The sequence below is a fragment of the Oncorhynchus mykiss genome, chromosome 4 (genome assembly GCF_057628025.1).
Source record: "Oncorhynchus mykiss isolate SJ-2025 chromosome 4, ASM5762802v1, whole genome shotgun sequence".
In the NCBI taxonomy this organism is placed as follows: domain Eukaryota; kingdom Metazoa; phylum Chordata; class Actinopteri; order Salmoniformes; family Salmonidae; genus Oncorhynchus; species Oncorhynchus mykiss.
In genome coordinates this window covers 78,408,888-78,430,000 of record NC_143025.1, presented here as the reverse complement: position 1 = coordinate 78,430,000, position 21,113 = coordinate 78,408,888, and the positions used below count along the sequence as shown (strand labels likewise).

General features: G+C 47.2%; 1 protein-coding gene across 1 annotated transcript in view; it reads left to right on the top strand.

Annotated features, from left to right (window-relative positions):
* LOC110522449 (serine/threonine-protein kinase PAK 5) overlaps positions 1-21,113 on the top strand; it is a 137,659-nt gene that overhangs the window by 101,922 nt on the left and 14,624 nt on the right. Inside the window, exon 3 of the mRNA XM_021600844.3 lies at positions 14,365-15,255. Coding sequence (XP_021456519.2) covers positions 14,365-15,255 — 891 coding nt within the window. The remainder of the gene's footprint in view (positions 1-14,364; positions 15,256-21,113) is intronic.

The following is a 21,113-nucleotide window of genomic DNA, read 5'->3' as shown; positions in this document are numbered from 1 at the left end:
TCTACAGTTGCACAATCGAGAGCATCCTGTCGGGCTGTATCACCGCCTGGTACGGCAACTGCTCCGCCCACAACCGTAAGGCTCTCCAGAGGGTAGTGAGGTCTGCACAACGCATCACCGGGGGCAAACTACCTGCCCTCAGGACACCTACACCACCCGATGTCACAGGAAGGCCATAAAGATCATCAAGGACAACAACCACCCGAGCCACTGCCTGTTCACCCCGCTATCTTCCAGAAGGCGAGGTCAGTACAGGTGCATCAAAGCTGGGACCGAAAGACTGAAAAACAGCTTCTATCTCAAGGCCATCAGACTGTTAAACAGCCACCACTAACATTGAGTGGCTGCTGCCAACACACTGACTCAACTCCAGCCACTTTAATAATGGGAATTGATGGGAATTGATGTAAAATATATCACTAGCCACTTTAAACAATGCTACTTAATATAATGTTTACATACCCTACATTATTCATCTCATATGTATACGTATATACTGTACTCTATATCATCTACTGCATCTTTATGTAATACATGTATCACTAGCCACTTTAAACTATGCCACTTTGTTTACATACCCTACACTACTCATCTCATATGTACATACCGTACTCGATACTATCTACTGCATCTTGCCTATGCCGCTCTGTACCATCACTCATTCATATATCTTTATGTACATATTCTTTATCCCTTTACACTTGTGTGGATAAGGTAGTAGTTTTGGAATTGTTAGTTAGATTACTCGTTGGTTATTACTGCATTGTCGGAACTAGAAGCACAAGCATTTTGCTACACTCGCATTAACATCTGCTAACCATGTGTATGTGACAAATACATTTGATTTGATTTGAGTTCCAGTTCATTGCACTGCTGAGTCCCCACAGCTTTTTTCCCTAACGCAGGAAAGAGGGAGAGGGGTTGAAGAGAAGGTGAGAGGGGTTAAAGAGAGGATGAGAGGGTGGAAGAGAAGGTGAGAGGGATGGAATGGAGGGTGAGAGGGTGGAAGAGAAGGTGAGAGGGGTGGAAGAGAGGGTGAGAGGGGTGGAAGAGAGGGTGAGAGGGGTAGAAGAGAGGGTGAGAGGAGTGGAATGGATGGTGAGAGAGGTGGAATGGAGGGTGAGGGGTGGAATGGAGGGTGAGAGAGGTGGAAGAGAAGGTGAGAGGGTGGAAGAGAAGGTTAGAGGGTGGAAGAGAAGGTTAGAGGGTGGAAGAGAAGGTGAGAGAAGTGGAAGAGAGGGTGAGAGGGGTAGAAGAGAGGGTGAGAGGGGTAGAAGAGAGGGTGAGAGGAGTGGAATGGATGGTGAGAGAGGTGGAATGGAGGGTGAGGGGTGGAATGGAGGGTGAGAGAGATGGAAGAGAAGGTTAGAGGGGTGGAAGAGAGGGTGAGAGGGGTGGAAGAGAGGGCAAGAGGAGTGGAATGGAGGGTGAGAGGGTGGAAGAGAGGGTGAGAGGGGTGGAAGAGAGGATGAGAGGGGTGGAAGAGAGGGTGAGCGTGTGAGAGGGTGGAAAAGGGGGTGAGAGGGGTCAAATGGAGGGTGGAATGGAGGGTGAGAGGGTTTTAGAGAGGGTGAGAGGGGTGGAAGAGAATGTGAGAGGGGTGGAAGAGAATGTGAGAGGGGTGGAATAGAGGGTGAGCGTGTGAGAGGGTGGAAAAGAGGGTGAGAGGGGTCGAATGGAGGGTGGAATGGAGGGTGAGAGGGTGGAAGAGAGGGTGAGAGGGGTGGGAGAGAAGGTGAGAGGGGTGGAAGAGAAGGTGAGAGGGGTGGAAGAGAGGGTGAGAGGGGTAGAAGAGAGGGTGAGAGGGGTGGAAGAGAGGGTGAGAGGGGTAGAAGAGAGGGTGAGAGGGGTAGAAGAGAGGGTGAGAGGGTGGAAGAGAGGGTGAGAGGGGTAGAAGAGATGGTGAGAGGGTGGAAGAGAGGGTGAGAGGGGTAGAAGAGAGGGTGAGAGGAGTGGAATGGAGGGTGAGAGGAGTGGAATGGAGGGTGAGAGGGGTAGAAGAGAGGGTGAAAGACAGGGTGAGAGGGGGAGCAGGGTCAGGTGTAGCAAGGTCGCTGGAAGAGAGAGGAACACCAGAGAGAGAGGGGGAAAGGGGTAGAGAGTCCACAACTCAAACCACAAATGGTTGTTGGTGCGAGGTTGTGTTTACTAGAGCATTTCTGAGGACACTTCATGTCTCGATCAACAAATGTTTCCTACAGTCTGGGACTAATGTGACAGTAGATGACATACAGTACAGTATGTACTATGTAACAATTAGGTGACAGACAGGGGAGAGGGCTGTCTGTCATGTGTATCTGTTGATGTATTGATGCTACACAGTTACATGTATAAACCCCTGAATACAGTTATACTGTACTGTAGGAACAAGGCACAATGCATTAACTATATATATATATATATATATATATATATATATATATATATATATATATATATATATACAGTTGAAGTCGGAAGTTTACATACACTTAGGTTGGAGTCATTTAAAACTTGTTTTTCAACCACTCCACAAATTTCTTTCTCAAAACTATAGTTTTGGCAAGTCGGTTAGGACATCTACTTTGTGCATGACACAAGTCATTTTTCCAAGAGTGAGAGGAGTGGAATGGATGGTGAGAGAGGTGGAATGGAGGGTGAGGGGTGGAATGGAGGGTGAAAGAGATGGAAGAGAAGGTGAGAGGGTGGAAGAGAGGGTGAGAGAGGTGGAATGGAGGGTGAGGGGTGGAATGGAGGGTGAGAGAGGTGGAAGAGAAGGTGAGAGGGGTGGAAGAGAAGGTTAGAGGGTGGAAGAGAAGGTTAGAGGGTGGAAGAGAAGGTGAGAGAAGTGGAAGAGAGGGTGAGAGGGGTAGAAGAGAGGGTGAGAGGGGTAGAAGAGAGGGTGAGAGGAGTGGAATGGATGGTGAGAGAGGTGGAATGGAGGGTGAGGGGTGGAATGGAGGGTGAGAGAGATGGAAGAGAAGGTTAGAGGGGTGGAAGAGAGGGTGAGAGGGGTGGAAGAGAGGGCAAGAGGAGTGGAATGGAGGGTGAGAGGGTGGAAGAGAGGGTGAGAGGGGTGGAAGAGAGGATGAGAAGGGTGGAAGAGAGGGTGAGCGTGTGAGAGGGTGGAAAAGGGGGTGAGAGGGGTCAAATTGAGGGTGGAATGGAGGGTGAGAGGGTGGAAGAGAGGGTGAGAGGGGTGGAAGAGAATGGGAGAGGGGTGGAAGAGAATGTGAGAGGGGTGGAATAGAGGGTGAGCGTGTGAGAGGGTGGAAAAGAGGGTGAGAGGGGTGGAATGGAGGGTGGAATGGAGGGTGAGAGGGTGGAAGAGAGGGTGAGAGGGGTGGAAGAGAAAGTGAGAGGGGTGGAAGAGAAGGTGAGAGGGGTGGAAGAGAGGGTGAGAGGGGTAGAAGAGAGGGTGAGAGGGGTGGAAGAGAGGGTGAGAGGGGTAGAAGAGAGGGTGAGAGGGGTAGAAGAGAGGGTGAGAGGGGTAGAAGAGAGGGTGAGAGGGTGGAAGAGAGGGTGAGAGGGGTAGAAGAGATGGTGAGAGGGTGGAAGAGAGGGTGAGAGGGGTAGAAGAGAGGGTGAGAGGAGTGGAATGGAGGGTGAGAGGAGTGGAATGGAGGGTGAGAGGGGTAGAAGAGAGGGTGAAAGACAGGGTGAGAGGGGGAGCAGGGTCAGGTGTAGCAAGGTCGCTGGAAGAGAGAGGAACACCAGAGAGAGAGGGGGAAAGGGGTAGAGAGTCCACAACTCAAACCACAAATGGTTGTTGGTGCGAGGTTGTGTTTACTAGAGCATTTCTGAGGACACTTCATGTCTCGATCAACAAATGTTTCCTACAGTCTGGGACTAATGTGACAGTAGATGACATACAGTACAGTATGTACTATGTAACAATTAGGTGACAGACAGGGGAGAGGGCTGTCTGTCATGTGTATCTGTTGATGTATTGATGCTACACAGTTACATGTATAAACCCCTGAATACAGTTATACTGTACTGTAGGAACAAGGCACAATGCATTAACTATATATATATATATATATATATATATATATATATATATATATATATATATATACAGTTGAAGTCGGAAGTTTACATACACTTAGGTTGGAGTCATTTAAAACTTGTTTTTCAACCACTCCACAAATTTCTTTCTCAAAACTATAGTTTTGGCAAGTCGGTTAGGACATCTACTTTGTGCATGACACAAGTCATTTTTCCAACAATTGTTTACAGACAGATTATTTCACTTATAATTCACTGTATCACAATTCCAGTGGGTCAGAAGTTTACATACACTGAGTTGACTGTGGCTTTAAACAGCTTGGAAAATTCCAGAAAATAATGTAATGGCTTTAGAAGCTTCTGGTAGGCTAATTGACATAATTTGAATCAATTGGAGGTGTATCATGGGAAAATCTAAAGAAATCAGTCAAGACCTCAGAAACAACATTGTAGACCTCCACAAGTCTGGTTCATCCTTGGGAGCAATTTCCAAACGCCTGAAGGTACCACGTTCATCTGTACAAACAATAGTATGCAAGTATAAACACCATGGGACCACACAGCTGTCATATCGCTCAGGAAGGAGGTGCGTTCTGTCTCCTAGAGATTAACGTACTTTGGTGTGAAAAGTGCAAATCAATCCCAGACCAACAGCAAAGGACCTTGTGAAGATGCTGGAGGAAACAGATGCAAAAGTATCGATATCAACAGTAAAACGAGTCCCATATCGACATAACCTGAAAGGCCGCTCAGCAAGGAAGAAGCCACTGCTCCAAAGCCGCTATAAAAAAGCCAGACTATGGGGACAAAGATCGTACTTTTTGGAGAAATGTCCTCTGGTCTGATGAAAAATAAAACTGTTTGGCTATAATGACCATCATTATGTTTGAAGGAAAAAGGGGGAGGCTTGCAAGCTGAAAAATACCATCCCAACCATGAAGCACAGGGGTGGCAGCATCATGTTGTGGGGTTTTTTTTGCTGCAGGAGGGATTGGGGCACTTCACAAAATAGATGGCATCATGAGGTAGGGAAATTATGTGGATATATTGAAGCCAAATCTCAAGACATCAGTCAGGAAGTTAAAGCTTGGTTGCAAATGGGTCTTCCAAATGGACAATGACCCCAAGCATACTTCCAAAGCTTTGGCAAAATGGCTTAAGGACAACAAAGTCAAAGGTATTGGAGTGGCCATCACAAAGCCCTGACCTCAATCCTATAGAACATTTGTGGGCAGAACTGAAAAAGCGTGTGCGAGCAAGGAGGCCTACAAACCTGACTCAGTTACACCAGCTCTGTCAGGAGGAATGGGCCAAAATTCACCCAGCTTATTGTGGGAAGCTTATGGAAGGCTATCTGAAATATTTGACCCAAGTTAAACAATTTAAAGGCTATGCTACCAAATACTAATTGAGTGTATGTAAACTTCTGACTCACTGGGAATGTGATGAAAGAAATAAAAGCTGAAATAAATCATTCTCTATATTATTCTGACATTTCACATTCTTAAAATAAAGTGGTGATCCTAACTGACCTAAAACTGGGATTTTTTACTAGGATTAAATGTCAGGAATTGTGAAAAACTGAGTTTAAATGTATTTGGCTAAGGTGTATGTTAACTTCCGACTTCAACTGAAGTATACACACATATACACACATGTTTTAAGTGAGAAGTAGGCCTTGGTCTGAAGCTGAAAAAGAGAGGAAATTCACATAAGCACCACAATGCCTATTCCACCTGTGCTCTATCAAGGTTTTTCAGCACACAGCTTTGACCTACTACAGGAGCAGTGTTGGTATTGGTACCGTATGTTAGGAATAATATATTCCCTGTAAACATTATTTTTCTTTGTCTCTGTCGTCCTTCCCCCGCACCTACGATCACATACTTTTTTCACTCCACGGGGAGTTGAGATATAGCGGGGTGTTAAGGTTCCCTCCCCCAAGAGGCATACGTAACATACTTCATAGCTACTGTAGTAGGTCAAAGCTGTGTGCTGGAGAACCTTGGTAGAGAATGGGTGAAGTAGACATTGTGGTGCTCCTGAACTTTCTTTTTCAGCTTCAGACTAATGCCTACTTCTCACCTAAAACATTGTTTTTTTGTTTTTAATTTCCAAATTTCTTACACCGGAAGGCATATGCCACATTATCATACAACATTCTAATACAGCATAACGGCAGTAAAAGTTAATATGGCTGCAATCCCAATACCGGGATCGATATGACAATTACCAGTGAAAATAGAGGGGGCCAAATTCAAACCACAGAAATCTCATAATTACAATTCCTAAAACATATATGTGTCTTATACCATTTTAAAGGTAATCTTGTTGTTAATACCATGTGTCTGATTTCAAATAGGCTTTTTAGCGAAAGGACTACAAACGATTATGTTAGGTCTCCACCAAACCACAATAAGCACAGTCATTTTCCAGCTAAATATAGCATTCACAAAAAGCAGAAATAAAGATAAAATGAATCACTAACCTTGAATTTTCTTCATCAGATGACACTCATAGGACTTCATGTTACACAATACATGCATGTTTTGTTTGATAAAGTTAATATTTATATAAAAAATCTGAGTTTACATTAGCTATTTAGATTCACTAGTTCCAAAAACATCAAGTGATTTTGCATGGCCACATCGTTTCAACAGAAATACTCATCATAAATGTAGATGATAATACAAGTTATACACATGGAAATATAGATATACCTCTCCTTAATGCAACCTCTGTCAGATTTTTTAAGAAGTTTACGGAAAAAGCAACACATGCAATAATTTGAGACGGCGCTCAGAACAGAAGCCAAATTAGCCGCCATGTTGGAGTCAACAGAAACCAGAAAATACGTGATAAATGTTTCCTTACCTTTGATGAACTTCATCAGAATGCAGTCCTAGCAATCCCAGGTCCACAATAAATGCTTGATTTGTTCGAAAATGTCCATTATTTATGTCCAATTAGCTACTTTGGTTAGAGCGTTTGGTAAACAATTCCAAAGTCACAAAGCGCGTCCACTATAACGTGACGAAATGTCCAAAAGTTCCGTAACAGTCAGTAGAAACATGTCAAACGATGTACTGAATCAATCTTTAGAATGTTGTTACATATATCTTGAATAACGTTCCAACCGGAGAATTAGAATGACTTCAGATGACCGGTGGAACGCAGGTGCTTCCCCTGTGAACGCGCATAGTGAATGCATGGTCATCTCGTGGCAGTGGTGACTATTTCCCGTCTCATTCGACCCCCCTTCACATTAGAGTCATCAGACAAAGTTATATTGACTGTTGACATCTAATGGAAGGTGTAGAAAGTGAAAACTCATCCATATCTTGCTGTAATTTCAATGAGAGCTTAGTTGAAGATCTGCCACCCCCAGAAAGAAAAAAACAGGAAGTGGAATTTCTCAGGTTTTTGCCTGCTATATGAGTTCTGTTATACTCACAGACATAATTCAAACAGTTTTAGAAACTTCAGAGTGTTTTCTATCCAATACTAATAATAATATGCATATATTAGCAACTGAGACTGAGGAGCTGGCCGTTTATAATGGGCACCTTTTCATCCAAGCTACTCAATACTGCCCCTGCAGACATAACAAGTTAAGTGAAAAAAAAGGCAACAGAAATAATGTAGTTGTTAGTATTTATTTAATATTAACAGCGGATTTTCCACAGGGAAGTGAAAAACCAGAAACCCATTTAAACCAATATGGAGTAAACTGGAAAAATATCCATGATCTCTCTTAAGACAATCAAGCAAGCTCCTGGAAAATACACAAATAATCAACATGTACCCATTAACTATTTACAGTACGTAAAGATGTACCTTAAAGTTTACTGAAGAAAGGCCTAGTACTTACTACATTACCTGTTAACAAAAGTGAGTTATCACTAAATATAAAATGTACAACCAAATGTACAATCATCAGAGATACTTTTTAAATACAATTCAGGGATGACCACAATTGCTCTTGACAAGCTACAGGTTTATGCAGCCTTTTTTGTTCAAGCCCAGTTCTACCACATCTGATTCTACTATTCATGGTCTCGATGAACAGCTGAGGTCTCGATGAACAGCTGAGTAGTAGAATCAGGTGTGGTGGCACTGGGCTTGAACAGAAAAACATGCAAAACCCTGTGGATCGTCAAGAGCAATGTGTCACGCCCTGACCTTAGTTATCTTTGTTTTCTTTATTATATTGGTTCGGTCAGGGTGTGACAAGGGTGGTATGGGTGTTTTGACTTGTCTAGGGTTTTTTGTATATCTTTGGAGATTTGGTATTGTCTAGGTAAATGTAGGTCTATGGTGGCTTGAATTGGTTCCCGATCAGAGACAGCTGTTTATCGTTGTCTCTGATTGGGTTTCCTATTTAGGTTGCCATTTTTCCATTTTGGTTTTGTGGGTTATTGTCTGTGTACAGTGCCTTGCGAAAGTATTCGGCCCCCTTGAACTTTGCGACCCTTTGCCACATTTCAGGCTTCAAACATAAAGATATAAAACTGTATTTTTTTGTGAAGAATCAACAACAAGTGGGACACAATCATGAAGTGGAACGACATTTATTGGATATTTCAAACTTTTTTAACAAATCAAAAACTGAAAAATTGGGCGTGCAAAATTATTCAGCCCCTTTACTTTCAGTGCAGCAAACTCTCTCCAGAAGTTCAGTGAGGATCTCTGAATGATCCAATGTTGACCTAAATGACTAATGATGATAAATACAATCCACCTGTGTGTAATCAAGTCTCTGTATAAATGCACCTGCACTGTGATAGTCTCAGAGGTCCGTTAAAAGCGCAGAGCGCATCATGAAGAACAAGGAACACACCAGGCAGGTCCGAGATACTGTTGTGAAGAAGTGTAAAGCCGGATTTGGATACAAAAAGATTTCCCAAGCTTTAAACATCCCAAGGAGCACTGTGCAAGCGATAATATTGAAATGGAAGGAGTATCACACCACTGCAAATCTACCAAGACCTGGCCGTCCCTCTAAACTTTCAGCTCATACAAGGAGAAGACTGATCAGAGATGCAGCCGAGAGGCCCATGATATCTCTGGATGAACTGCAGAGATCTACAGCTGAGGTGGGAGACTCTGTCCATAGGACAACAATCAGTCGTATATAGCACAAATCTGGCCTTTATGGAAGAGTGGCAAGAAGAAAGCCATTTCTTAAAGATATCCATAAAAAGTGTTGTTTAAAGTTTGCCACAAGCCACCTGGGAGACACACCAAACATGTGGAAGAAGGTGCTCTGGTCAGATGAAACCAAAATTGAACTTTTTGGCAACAATGCAAAACGTTATGTTTGGCGTAAAAGCAACACAGCTGAACACACCATCCCCACTGTCAAACATGGTGATGGCAGCATCATGGTTTGGGCCTGCTTTTCTTCAGCAGGGACAGGGAAGATGGTTAAAATTGATGGGAAGATGGATGGAGCCAAATACAGGACCATTCTGGAAGAAAACCTGATGGAGTCTGCAAAAGACCTGAGACTGGGACGGAGATTTGTCTTCCAACAAGACAATGATCCAAAACATAAAGCAAAATCTACAATGGAATGGTTCAAAAATAAACATATACAGGTGTTAGAATGGCCAAGTCAAAGTCCAGACCTGAATCCAATCGAGAATCTGTGGAAAGAACTGAAAACTGCTGTTCACAAATGCTCTCCATCCAACCTCACTGAGCTCGAGCTGTTTTGCAAGGAGGAATGGGAAAAAAATTCAGTCTCTCGATGTGCAAAACTGATAGAGACATACCCCAAGCGACTTACAGCTGTAATCGCAGCAAAAGGTGGCGCTACAAAGTATTAACTTAAGGGGGCTGAATAATTTTGCACGCCCAATTTTTCAGTTTTTGATTTGTTAAAAAAGTTTGAAATATCCAATAAATGTCGTTCCACTTCATGATTGTGTCCCTCTTGTTGTTGATTCTTCACAAAAAAATACAGTTTTATATCTTTATGTTTGAACCCTCAAATGTGGCAAAAGGTTGCAAAGTTCAAGGGGGCCGAATACTTTCGCAAGGCACTGTAGTTGCATGGCAGCACTCGTTATTATTAGCGGCACGTTTGTTTAGTGTTCTTCATGTTCTTCGTGTAAATAAAAAATATATTCAAATCACGCATATTATTATTCAAATTGTATATTTGTATTCAATTGTATTGTATTCAAATTGGTCTCATCGTTACGACGAACTTGACACAATGTTGCTAACTCCTGATAAAAACACTATTGATAAGTATTGATAGTGTGTCAAGTACCATGTGCATTTGAATTGGCATAAGTCGTTTGTCAACTCCAGCTTGCATTTCTCTGTGGCATGCGCACAATCCACCACTTTACCATAACACACTGTGTCCCTGGACAGTACTGTAGGGATGTCGTGCATCTCACGAATGAGGGCAATGACCTCTTCATTGAGTCAGCTGGTCTCTCCTCCGTTCTAGCAAGACACGTGCAGTAGTACACCATACTCACTGCCACTTGCCAGCCACTCCATGAACCCAAAGCTTATTTTAAGAGTCACCTAAATACACTGGTCAAAAATATAAACCCAACTTCTAAAGTGTTGGTCCCATGTTTCATGAGCTGAAATAAAAAATCCCAGAAATGTTCCATATGCACAAAAAGCTTATTTCTCTCCAATTTTGTGTACACATGTGTTTACATCCATGTTAGATAAGATAATCCATCCACCTGACAGGTGTGGCATATCAAGTAGCTGATTAAACAGCATGATCATTACACAGGTGCAACTTGTGCTGGGGACAATAAAAGGCCACTCTAGAAATGTGCAGTTTTGTCACACAACACGATGTCTCAAGTTTTGAGGGAGCATGCAATTGGCATGGTGACTACAGGAATGTCCACCAGAGGTGTTGCCAGTCAATTGAATGTTAATTTCTCTATCATAAACTCCCCCCAACATAATTTTAGACAATTTGGCAGTATGACCAACCTGGCCTCACAACTGCAGACCACGTGTAACCACGCCAGCCCAGGGGGGTAGTGCTGAGGTGTGTTTCTGTCTGTAATAAAGCTATTTTGTGGGGAAAAACTCATTCTGATTGGCTGGGCCTGGCTCCCCAGTGAGTGGGCCTATGTCTTGCCAGGCCCACTCGTGGCAGCGCCCCTGCCCAGTCATGTGAAATTCATAGATTAAAGACAGACAGACAGCCAGACCAGACCAGACCAGACCAGACAGACAGACAGACAGACAGATAGACCAGACCAGACCAGACCAGACCAGACCAGACAGAACATTTTTACTTTATCTTGATCCTCTGGAGGCAGAGACACACAGTGCTTAGATTCCCCTCAGGGATATCTGCTTTGCACACACACCCCCAACCCCTCTCTGACTCAGGATGCAGCCATGTAAAGAGCTTACTGTGGGTAGCGGGGGAATGAGCAATGCTGCTGTTGTTGCAGCTGAATTAGGAGTTTTAAGCAGCAGTTGGTGTTGGTGCGTGTGTGTATGACTGTGTGTGTGTGTATGACTGTGTGTGTGTGTATGACTGTGTGTGTGCATGCCTGTGTGTGTGTGTATATGACTGTGAGTGTGTGTATGACTGTGTGTGTGTATGACTGTCTGTGTGCATGACTGTCTGTGTGCATGACTGTCTGTGTGCATGACTGTCTGTGTGCATGACTGTCTGTGTGCATGACTGTGTGTGTGCATGACTGTGTGTGTGTGTATGACTGTCTGTGTGCATGACTGTCTGTGTGTGCATGACTGTGTGTGTGTGCATGACTGTGTGTGTGTGCATGACTGTGTGTGTGCTTGCCTGTGTGTCTGCTTGACTGTGTGTGTGCATGACTGTGTGTGTGCATGACTGTGTGTGTGCATGACTGTGTGTGTGCTTGACTGTGTGTGTGCATGACTGTGTGTGTGCATGACTATGTGTGTGTGTGTGTGCATGACTGTGTGTGTGCATGACTGTGTGTGTGCATGACTGTGTGTGTGTGTGTGTGTATGACTGTGTGTGTGTGTGTGTGTGTGTGTGTGTATGACTGTGTGTGTATGACTGTGTGTGTGCATGACTGTGTGTGTGTGTGTGTGTGCATGACTGTGTGTGTGTGTGTGCATGCCTGTGTGTGTGCATGCCTGTGTGTGTATGCGACTGTGTGTGTGCATGCCTGTGTGTGTGCATGCCTGTCTGTGTGCATGCCTGTCTGTGTGCATGCCTGTCTGTGTGCATGCCTGTGTGTGTGTGTGTATGACTGTGTGTGTGTATGACTGTGTGTGTGTATGCCTGTGTGTATGCCTGTGTGTGTGTATGCCTGTGTGTGTGTATGCCTGTGTGTGTGTATGCCTGTGTGTGTGTATGCCTGTGTGTGTGTGTATGACTGTGTGTGTGTGTATGACTGTGTGTGTGTGTATGACTGTGTGTGTGTGTGTATGACTGTGTGTAGGGGGCTGTATTAAAGAACTCACAGCGACAGGGGGCTGTATTAAAGAACTCACAGCGACAGGGGGCTGTATTAAAGAACTCACACCGACAGGGGGCTGTATTTTAGGGCTCCCGAGTGGCGCGGCAATAGTGAAGCCTCTGGCAACTCAGTGCCAGAGGCTTCACTACAGTCCCTGGTTCAAATCCAGGCTGAATCACATTTGGCTGTGATTGGGAGTCCCATAGGGTGGAGCACAATTGGCCCAGCGTTGTCCGGGGTAGGCCGTCATTGTAAATAAGAATTTGTTCTAACTGACTTGCCAAGTTAAATAAAGAACTCACACCGGCAGGGGGCTGTATTAAAGAAGTCACACCTGCAGGGGGCTGTATTAAAGAACTCACACCTGCAGGGGGCTGTATTAAAGAACTCACACCTGCAGGGGGCTGTATTAAAGAACTCACACCGGCAGGGGGCTGTATTAAAGAAGTCACACCTGCAGGGGGCTGTATTAAAGAACTCACACCTGCAGGGGGCTGTATTAAAGAAGTCACACCGGCAGGGGGCTGTATTAAAGAACTCACACCTGCAGGGGGCTGTATTAAAGAACTCACACCGACAGGGGGCTGTATTAAAGAAGTCACACCTGCAGGGGGCTGTATTAAAGAAGTCACACCGACAGGGGGCTGTATTAAAGAACTCACACCTGCAGGGGGCTGTATTAAAGAAGTCACACCGGCAGGGGGCTGTATTAAAGAACTCACACCTGCAGGGGGCTGTATTAAAGAAGTCACACCAGCAGGGGGCTGTATGAAAGAAGTCACACCGGCAGGGGGCTGTATTAAAGAAGTCACACCGGCAGGGGGCTGTATTAAAGAACTCACACCGACAGGGGGCTGTATTAAAGAACTCACACCTGCAGGGGGCTGTATTAAAGAAGTCACACCGGCAGGGGGCTGTATTAAAGAAGTCACACCGACAGGGGGCTGTATTAAAGAAGTCACACCGACAGGGGGCTGTATTAAAGAAGTCACACCGGCAGGGGGCTGTATTAAAGAACTCACACCTGCAGGGGGCTGTATTAAAGAAGTCACACCGACAGGGGGCTGTATTAAAGAAGTCACACCGACAGGGGGCTGTATTAAAGAAGTCACACCGGCAGGGGGCTGTATTAAAGAAGTCACACCTGCAGGGGGCTGTATTAAAGAAGTCACACCAGCAGGGGGCTGTATTAAAGAATTCACACCGACAGGGGGCTGTATTAAAGAAGTCACACCGACAGCGGGCTGTATTAAAGAAGTCACACCGGCAGGGGGCTGTATTAAAGAAGTCACACCGGCAGGGGGCTGTATTAAAGAAGTCACACCGACAGGGGGCTGTATTAAAGAAGTCACACCGGCAGGGGGCTGTATTAAAGAACTCACACCTGCAGGGGGCTGTATTAAAGAAGTCACACCGGCAGGGGGCTGTATTAAAGAAGTCACACCGGCAGGGGGCTGTATTAAAGAAGTCACACCGGCAGGGGGCTGTATTAAAGAAGTCACACCGACAGGGGGCTGTATTAAAGAAGTCACACTGACAGGGGGTAGACCGAGGCATTCACTTCTCTTTGGTTTTCATGGGTTAGATTTGATGACTTTGTGGCTGTGCCAGCTAGTGACCACTCTGCAGAGCTGCCTCCAGAACAAGATTCACAATGAAAAATGCTAACCTGCAACACAGCACCTCAATGGAATATTACTCAATGGAAAAAGTATGATTGATGTTTCCATTGATAGTACAGATATATTAATTTGAAGACAGGAGTGTGTCAGTACATGTTATCCATCTACAGTGCATGGGTAGGTAGTTCCTTCTATAGAAATAGAATGACTAGAATGGCCCTTCCCATTCCATTATATTTCTATGGTGCCCTCCCTGTAGCTACAGTAAATTAACTGTGTGTTTACTGTCTGTTCCACAGACCATAGTTCGAGGGAACCGTCCCCCGAAGGATGCGTCCATCAATGGTCTCCTGGAGGAGTTTGACAGCATATCTGTGACACGTTCCAACTCCCTACGTAAAGAAAGCCCTACGGGCTCCCACCAGGCTGGGGCCCCCAAACCCGCCTCCCACCACCCCCAACACCCCCACCCCAACGAGGAGAACGGCTTCAGCCACTATTACTCCCGGTACTCCTGTGACCTGGACACCCCCAGTAGGGACTTCTCTCTGGAGCCCTACAGGAAGGACGGTAAAGGCTTTGCTCCAGATGGGGACTGGGCCGTGGGGAGACACTACCGCTTCCCCAAACAGAACGGCCACCTCAACCACGCCACCCGTGTCCCCTTCTACCCCGACGCCATGCCTCAGAAGGCCGATTATGCCAAGCTGCCTCCGGACTACCACACCTACCTGGAGAGCAAGGTGGCGGGGGCGCGCTCGGCCGACGAGGTGGGATCTGGGTCCGGGGTGGGCAGCGCAGGGGGGTCTGCCGGGTCCACGACAGGGGGGTACTACCGGGCGTCCGTAGGTGGCTCGTCCAGTCAGGACTACCGGGATGCGTCAATGGTGGGGACGCCGTCCCGCACCTCGCTGCACAGCGAGCAAATCAACTACCCGGACAGCGAGTGGAGCTACAGCGGCGTGTCCAGAGATGAGTACGAGAAGAGGCCCAAGTCGTCGTATGTGAGGCAGAACAGCCCCACGCCGGCCATCAGACAGCGCTCCAGGTCGGGGTCTGGCCTCCAGGAGCCCAACGTGCCCTACAGAGCCAGCGGGGTCTTTAAGAGTCCTCCTCAGACACACCCCTACAGCTCCTACACCTACCCACGCCTCTCAGAGACACTCACCAACTCACAGGCCATGGCCAAGGTACGTCTGGGCTGGTGTGTATATTTCTATGTGTTGGAAAATATGAATGCCAAGGTATGACACCAAGGGCAACATGTTAGCACTGTTATTTTCTACTATTATCAACATAATAAATCATCTTGTTTTGGTAATCATTTGGATCAGGTGATAAGTAATAGGCAGCATTTCCCTATGAAGTACCTACTAAACTGATAGGTTTGATTTGTTACAATCCCCATTAGCTGACACCAATGGAGACAGCTAGTCTTACTGGGGTCTGACACATAAGACATTACAGACAGTACAGACAGTACAGACATTACAGACCGTACAGAAGGGAGTTCCATGCACTCATGGCTCTGTATAATAATGTAGGTTTCCTATAATTTGTTCTGGACATGGGGACTGTGAAAAGACACCTTGTGGTATATCTGGTGGGGTAAGTGTGTGTGGCAGTGCTGTGTGTAAGTTCCAACACATTTATCTCTCCTCTATCTGTGTGATGGATCTAGTGTCAGTAGTTAATCTACTGTTCCCCAGCGGAGGAAGGCTCTGCTAAGACACAGAATTACCTTTACGGGATCCACACTAGATTCAATTAACTCTACACGCTATGATAACACAGTTCAGAGGAGGGGGAGAAATGGAGGAGGGGGGCAGAGGGAAGGAGGGGGAGAAATGGAGGAGGGGAGGGGCAGAGGGAAGGAGGGGGAGAAATGGAGGAGGGGAGGGGGCAGAAGGAAGGAGGGGGAGAAATAGAGGAGGGGGTGAGAGCAGAGGGAAGGAGGAGGAGAAATGGAGGAGGGGGTGGGAGCAGAGGGAAGGAGGGGGAGAAATGGAGGAGGGGGTGGGAGCAGAGGGAAGGCGGGGGAGAAATGGAGGAGGGGAGGGGGCAGAGGGAAGGAGGGGGAGAAATGGAGGAGGCGGGCAGAGGGAAGGAGGGGGAGAAATGGAGGAGGGGGTGAGAGCAGAGGGAAGGAGGAGGAGAAATGGAGGATGGGTTGAGAGCAGAGGGAAGGAGGAGGAGAAATGGAGGATGGGGAGCAGAGGGCAGGAGGGGGAGAAATGGAGGAGGGGAGGGGCAGAGGGAAGGAGGGTCAGAGGGAAGGAGGGGGAGAAATGGAGGAGGGGGTGAGAGCAGAGGGAAGGAGGAGGAGAAATGGAGGAGGGGGTGGGAGCAGAGGGAAGGAGGGGGAGAAATGGAGGAGGGGGTGGGAGCAGAGGGAAGGCGGGGGAGAAATGGAGGAGGGGAGGGGGCAGAGGGAAGGAGGGGGAGAAATGGAGGAGGCGGGCAGAGGGAAGGAGGGGGAGAAATGGAGGAGGGGGTGAGAGCAGAGGGAAGGAGGAGGAGAAATGGAGGATGGGTTGAGAGCAGAGGGAAGGAGGAGGAGAAATGGAGGATGGGGAGCAGAGGGCAGGAGGGGGAGAAATGGAGGAGGGGAGGGGCAGAGGGAAGGAGGGTCAGAGGGAAGGAGGGGGAGAAATGGAGGAGGGGGGGCAGAGGGAAGGAGGGGGAGAAATGGAGGAGGGGAGGGGCAGAGGGAAGGAGGGTGAGAAATGGAGGAGGGGGGGCAGAGGGAAGGAGGGGGAGAAATGGAGGAGGGGGTGGGAGCAGAGGGAAGGAGGGGGAGGAATGGAGGAGGGGGGGCAGAGGAAGAAGAGATAAACTGTCCATCAGTCTGATACCACAGTTCAGCTCAGAGTGAGGGATGGGGAGGACAGAGGAAGAGAGGTACGGAGGGAGAAAGGGGGACTGGGATAGTTTTTCATTTGACATACCGATTTCATGGCACAGAGTATATGAGTTTATATATAAAATGATGCAAGATTCAAGACTTCGTGCTTTTCAGCTAAAATTATTGAACAGAATTCTTGCCACCAACAAAATGTTGAATATTTGGGGCATACAATCATCGCAGCTCTGCATGTTTTGTTGAGAGGATACAGAAGCAATAGACCATTTTGTTCTGGTATTGCCCTCATGTAGCCTGTTTCTGGTCTCAGGTTCCGGAATGGCTGAAAAAGTATAACATTCATCTAAAATTTACCGTAGAAATAGCATTGTTGGGAGATTTGGAGAGACCTGTTCAGTAAATTACTAATATACTAATATTCTTAGTAAAAATATTTACCTGCAACTCACAATCTGTGGATTCTATTTGATTAGATAGATTGAAATTGTACGTTAAACATCACAGCATAGTTGAAAGATATGTGTTGCGTATGAATCCGAAGACGGTGGCCAGCAGAGATAGAAGGGATGGGCTGAGGGTGGCCAGCAGAGATAGATGGGATGGGCTGAGGGTGGCCAGCAGAGATAGATGGGATGGGCTGAGGGTGGCCCGCAGAGATAGATGGGATGGGCTGAGGGTGGCCCGCAGAGATAGATGGGATGGGCTGAGGGTGGCCCGCAGAGATAGATGGGATGGGCTGAGGGTGGCCCGCAGAGATAGATGGGATGGGCTGAGGGTGGCCAACAGAGATAGATGGGATGGGCTGAGGGTGGCCAGCAGAGATAGATGGGATGGGCTAAGGCTGGCGTGGCCAGCAAAGATAGATGGGATGGGCTGAGGGTGGCCAGCAGAGATAGATGGGATGGGCTAAGGGTGGCGTGGCCAGCAAAGATAGATGGGATGGGCTGAGGGTGGCCAGCAGAGATAGATGGGATGGGCTGAGGGTGGCCAGCAGAGATAGATTGGATGGGCTGAGGGAAGCTGAGGGTTGGGATGTGGAACTGGTGTCAAGTGGGTGTGGAGTTGCTGGGTGGGGGATGGAATGACGGTCAAAGATAAAAGTCAAAAATGAAGTCAAAATAACCCCCCCATAAAGTTAGTTTGAATGACACAGGTTTTTTCGGATGGTTGCGGGAACTGTTCATGGATCTTGGAGGGTTGGTGGTCTGGCGGTTGGTATCTTGGAGGGTTGGTGGTCTAGCGGTTGGGATCTTGGAGGGTTGGTGGTCTAGCGGTTGGTATCTTGGAGGGTTGGTGGTCTGGCGGTTGGTATCTTGGAGGGTTGGTGGTCTGGCGGTTGGGATCTTGGAGGGTTGGTGGTCTGGCGGTTGGTATCTTGGAGGGTTGGTGGTCTAGCGGTTGGGATCTTGGAGGGTTGGTGGTCTGGCGGTTGGTATCTTGGAGGGTTGGTGGTCTGGCGGTTGGGATCTTGGAGGGTTGGTGGTCTGGCGGTTGGTATCTTGGAGGGTTGGTGGTCTAGCGGTTGGGATCTTGGAGGGTTGGTGGTCTGGCGGTTGGGATCTTGGAGGGTTGGTGGTCTGGCGGTTGGGATCTTGGAGGGTTTGTGGTCTGGCGGTTGGGATCTTGGAGGGTTGGTGGTCTGTCGGTTGGGATCTTGGAGGGTTTGTGGTCTGGCAGTTGGGATCTTGGAGGGTTGGTGGTCTGGCGGTTGGGATCTTGGAGGGTTGGTGGTCTGGCGGTTGGGATCTTGGAGGGTTGGTGGTCTGGCGGTTGGGATCTTGGAGGGTTGGTTGTCTGGCGGTTGGGATCTTGGAGGGTTGGTGGTCTGGCGGTTGGGATCTTGGAGGGTTAGTGGTCTGGCGGTTGGGATCTTGGGCCGGTGGCGAGAGAAGTCTTCTTTTGAGCTCCTTACTCTTTGACCTGTGAACTACAGATATACTGCAGACAAACATGTTCTTGGAGAAGAGCTGCATGGAGAGGAATTATAATCAGCAGCGTAGTCTGTTTCTAAGTAAACGGAAAACAAAGGGGTTCATTCATTTATTTAGTGTTCTAGAAGGAAAGACAAAGTCCTGATAACATCTAGAGAGCATGCGTGTATGTGTGAAGCGTACCAGGCCCAAGCAAATACCGCTCTGCAACTGCAGTCCCCTATGTCAGCTTCAGTTATGCAACAGTGGAGTGGCACAGTACATATGGAGATAGGTAAAAGTGACATTCAGGCCTAGACCCAATGGAGATGCCATAATAATCCACATTCTACAGCAACGTTCTTCACTTCTCCCAGTCCTGGTCCTGGAAACCTGCAGTAATGTATGTATGCAGGGCTTTGCTCCAACCCAGCACTAACACAACTCGTTCAGCAAATGTTTTAGTTTTTTATTGATTTGTTAAATTAGGTTTGTTAGTGCTGGGCTGAAACAAAAGTGTGCACACCGTCGCTCTCCAAAACGCAGGATACAAGAACACTGTTAGAGTACGTGTGTCATGGGTGGACTGACGTTTCGGGCAAATTACATATAGGCTGGTCCATTTTCATCCCAGTGGGCCTGTCTAACTTGTTTAGGGTTTTTCTTGCTCAAAATGATCATTATCTCGCTAATAATGGGGGCCTCGAGGGAAGAAATTATACAGTATATTAAAAATGTCAGGGGCGATTTTTGATCCCAGTTTATGTATCCTTTGTTGACCCTGCCGGGCAAACGCCTGTGTGATAATCTGACGGTGAATGACAGGCTGACATCCCAGTGCTGAAACAATGACCTTTCATTGAACTGTGCAGAGCAGAAGTATCAGTCAAATGTATCATCCCTATTTCTCTCAGTCACGACCCTCCTCCTTCTGTGTAGCAGAGACTATATTCTGCACCTACAGTATTACACCAGCGACTAGCCTATTATGCACAAATATAGGAACTAGTTATGTATCTATATATTCATCCATCTAATACCTTTGCCGAACGATGTAGCACGAACAGAGAGTAACAACAAAATGTATTACACTGATATATACATACATTTGTGCTCTGTATCCGCTGAGGAGAGGAGACTAGCTGTAGTAGACTGTACATCTGGTGTTACAGTAGTACTGTATATGCTGATGCAAACCCCAGGATGCCCTTTTGAAATCCACTTAACCTCCAACGCCTCAGTAAACACGCTGTCTGGGAAAATATTGCACACACAACTGGAACCAGAAACAGTCATTTACAATGTGTTTTTTTGTTACAAATAACTTGGCTGTGATTGGGCTTGACAGGTTCTATATCTGGTCACACTCTACACACATCCTAGAATTTAAACAAAATTCACTACATGACTCACTATTTAGTTCCATCTGAAGAAGTAGGAGATGTTGGAGGGTATGTGAAAAACAGTCACAGGATGTGTCATGACACGTGTAGATTACTAACATCAGTAGAAAAAATATAGAAAAAACTAAAGTGTGTTTGTTGTAAGTGATCTGGAAGCTTAAGAACCACCATTCTTCCTGCCTCTTGGACCTTGTAACCCGCCTCTCTTCTCTCTCCCTCCCCGCCTCTCTTCTCTCTCCGTCTCCGCCTCTCTTCTCTCTCCCTCCCCGCCTCTCTTCTCTCTCCGTCTCCACCTCTCTTCTCTCTCACTCCCCGCCTCTCTTCTCTCTCTCTCTCTCTCTCTCTCCCCGCCTCTCTTCTCTCCCTCCCCGCCTCTCTTCTCTCTCCCTCCCGCCTCTCTTCTCTCTCCCTCCCCGCCTCTCTTCTCTCTCCCTCCCCGCCTCTCTTCTCTCTCCCTCCCCGCCTCTCTTCTCTCTCCCTCCCCGCCTCTCTTCTCTCTCCCTCCCGCCTCTCTTCTCTCTCCCTCCCCGCCTCTCTTCTCTCTCCCTCCCCGCCTCTCTTCTCTCTCCCTCCCCGCCTCTCTTCTCTCTCCCTCCTCTCTTCTCTCTCCCCGCCTCTTCTCTTCTCCCTCCCCGCCTCTCTTCTCCCTCCCCGCCTCTCTTCTCTCTCCCTCCCTCCCCGCCTCTCTTCTCTCTCCCTCCCTCCCCGCCTCTCTTCTCTCTCTGTCACCGCCTCTCTTCTCTCTCTCCCTCCCCGCCTCTCTTCTCTCTCTCTCTCCGCCTCTCTTCTCTCTCTCTCCCCGCCTCTCTTCTCTCTCTCTCACACCGCCTCTCTTCTCTCTCTCCCTCCCCGCCTCTCTTCTCTCTCCCTCC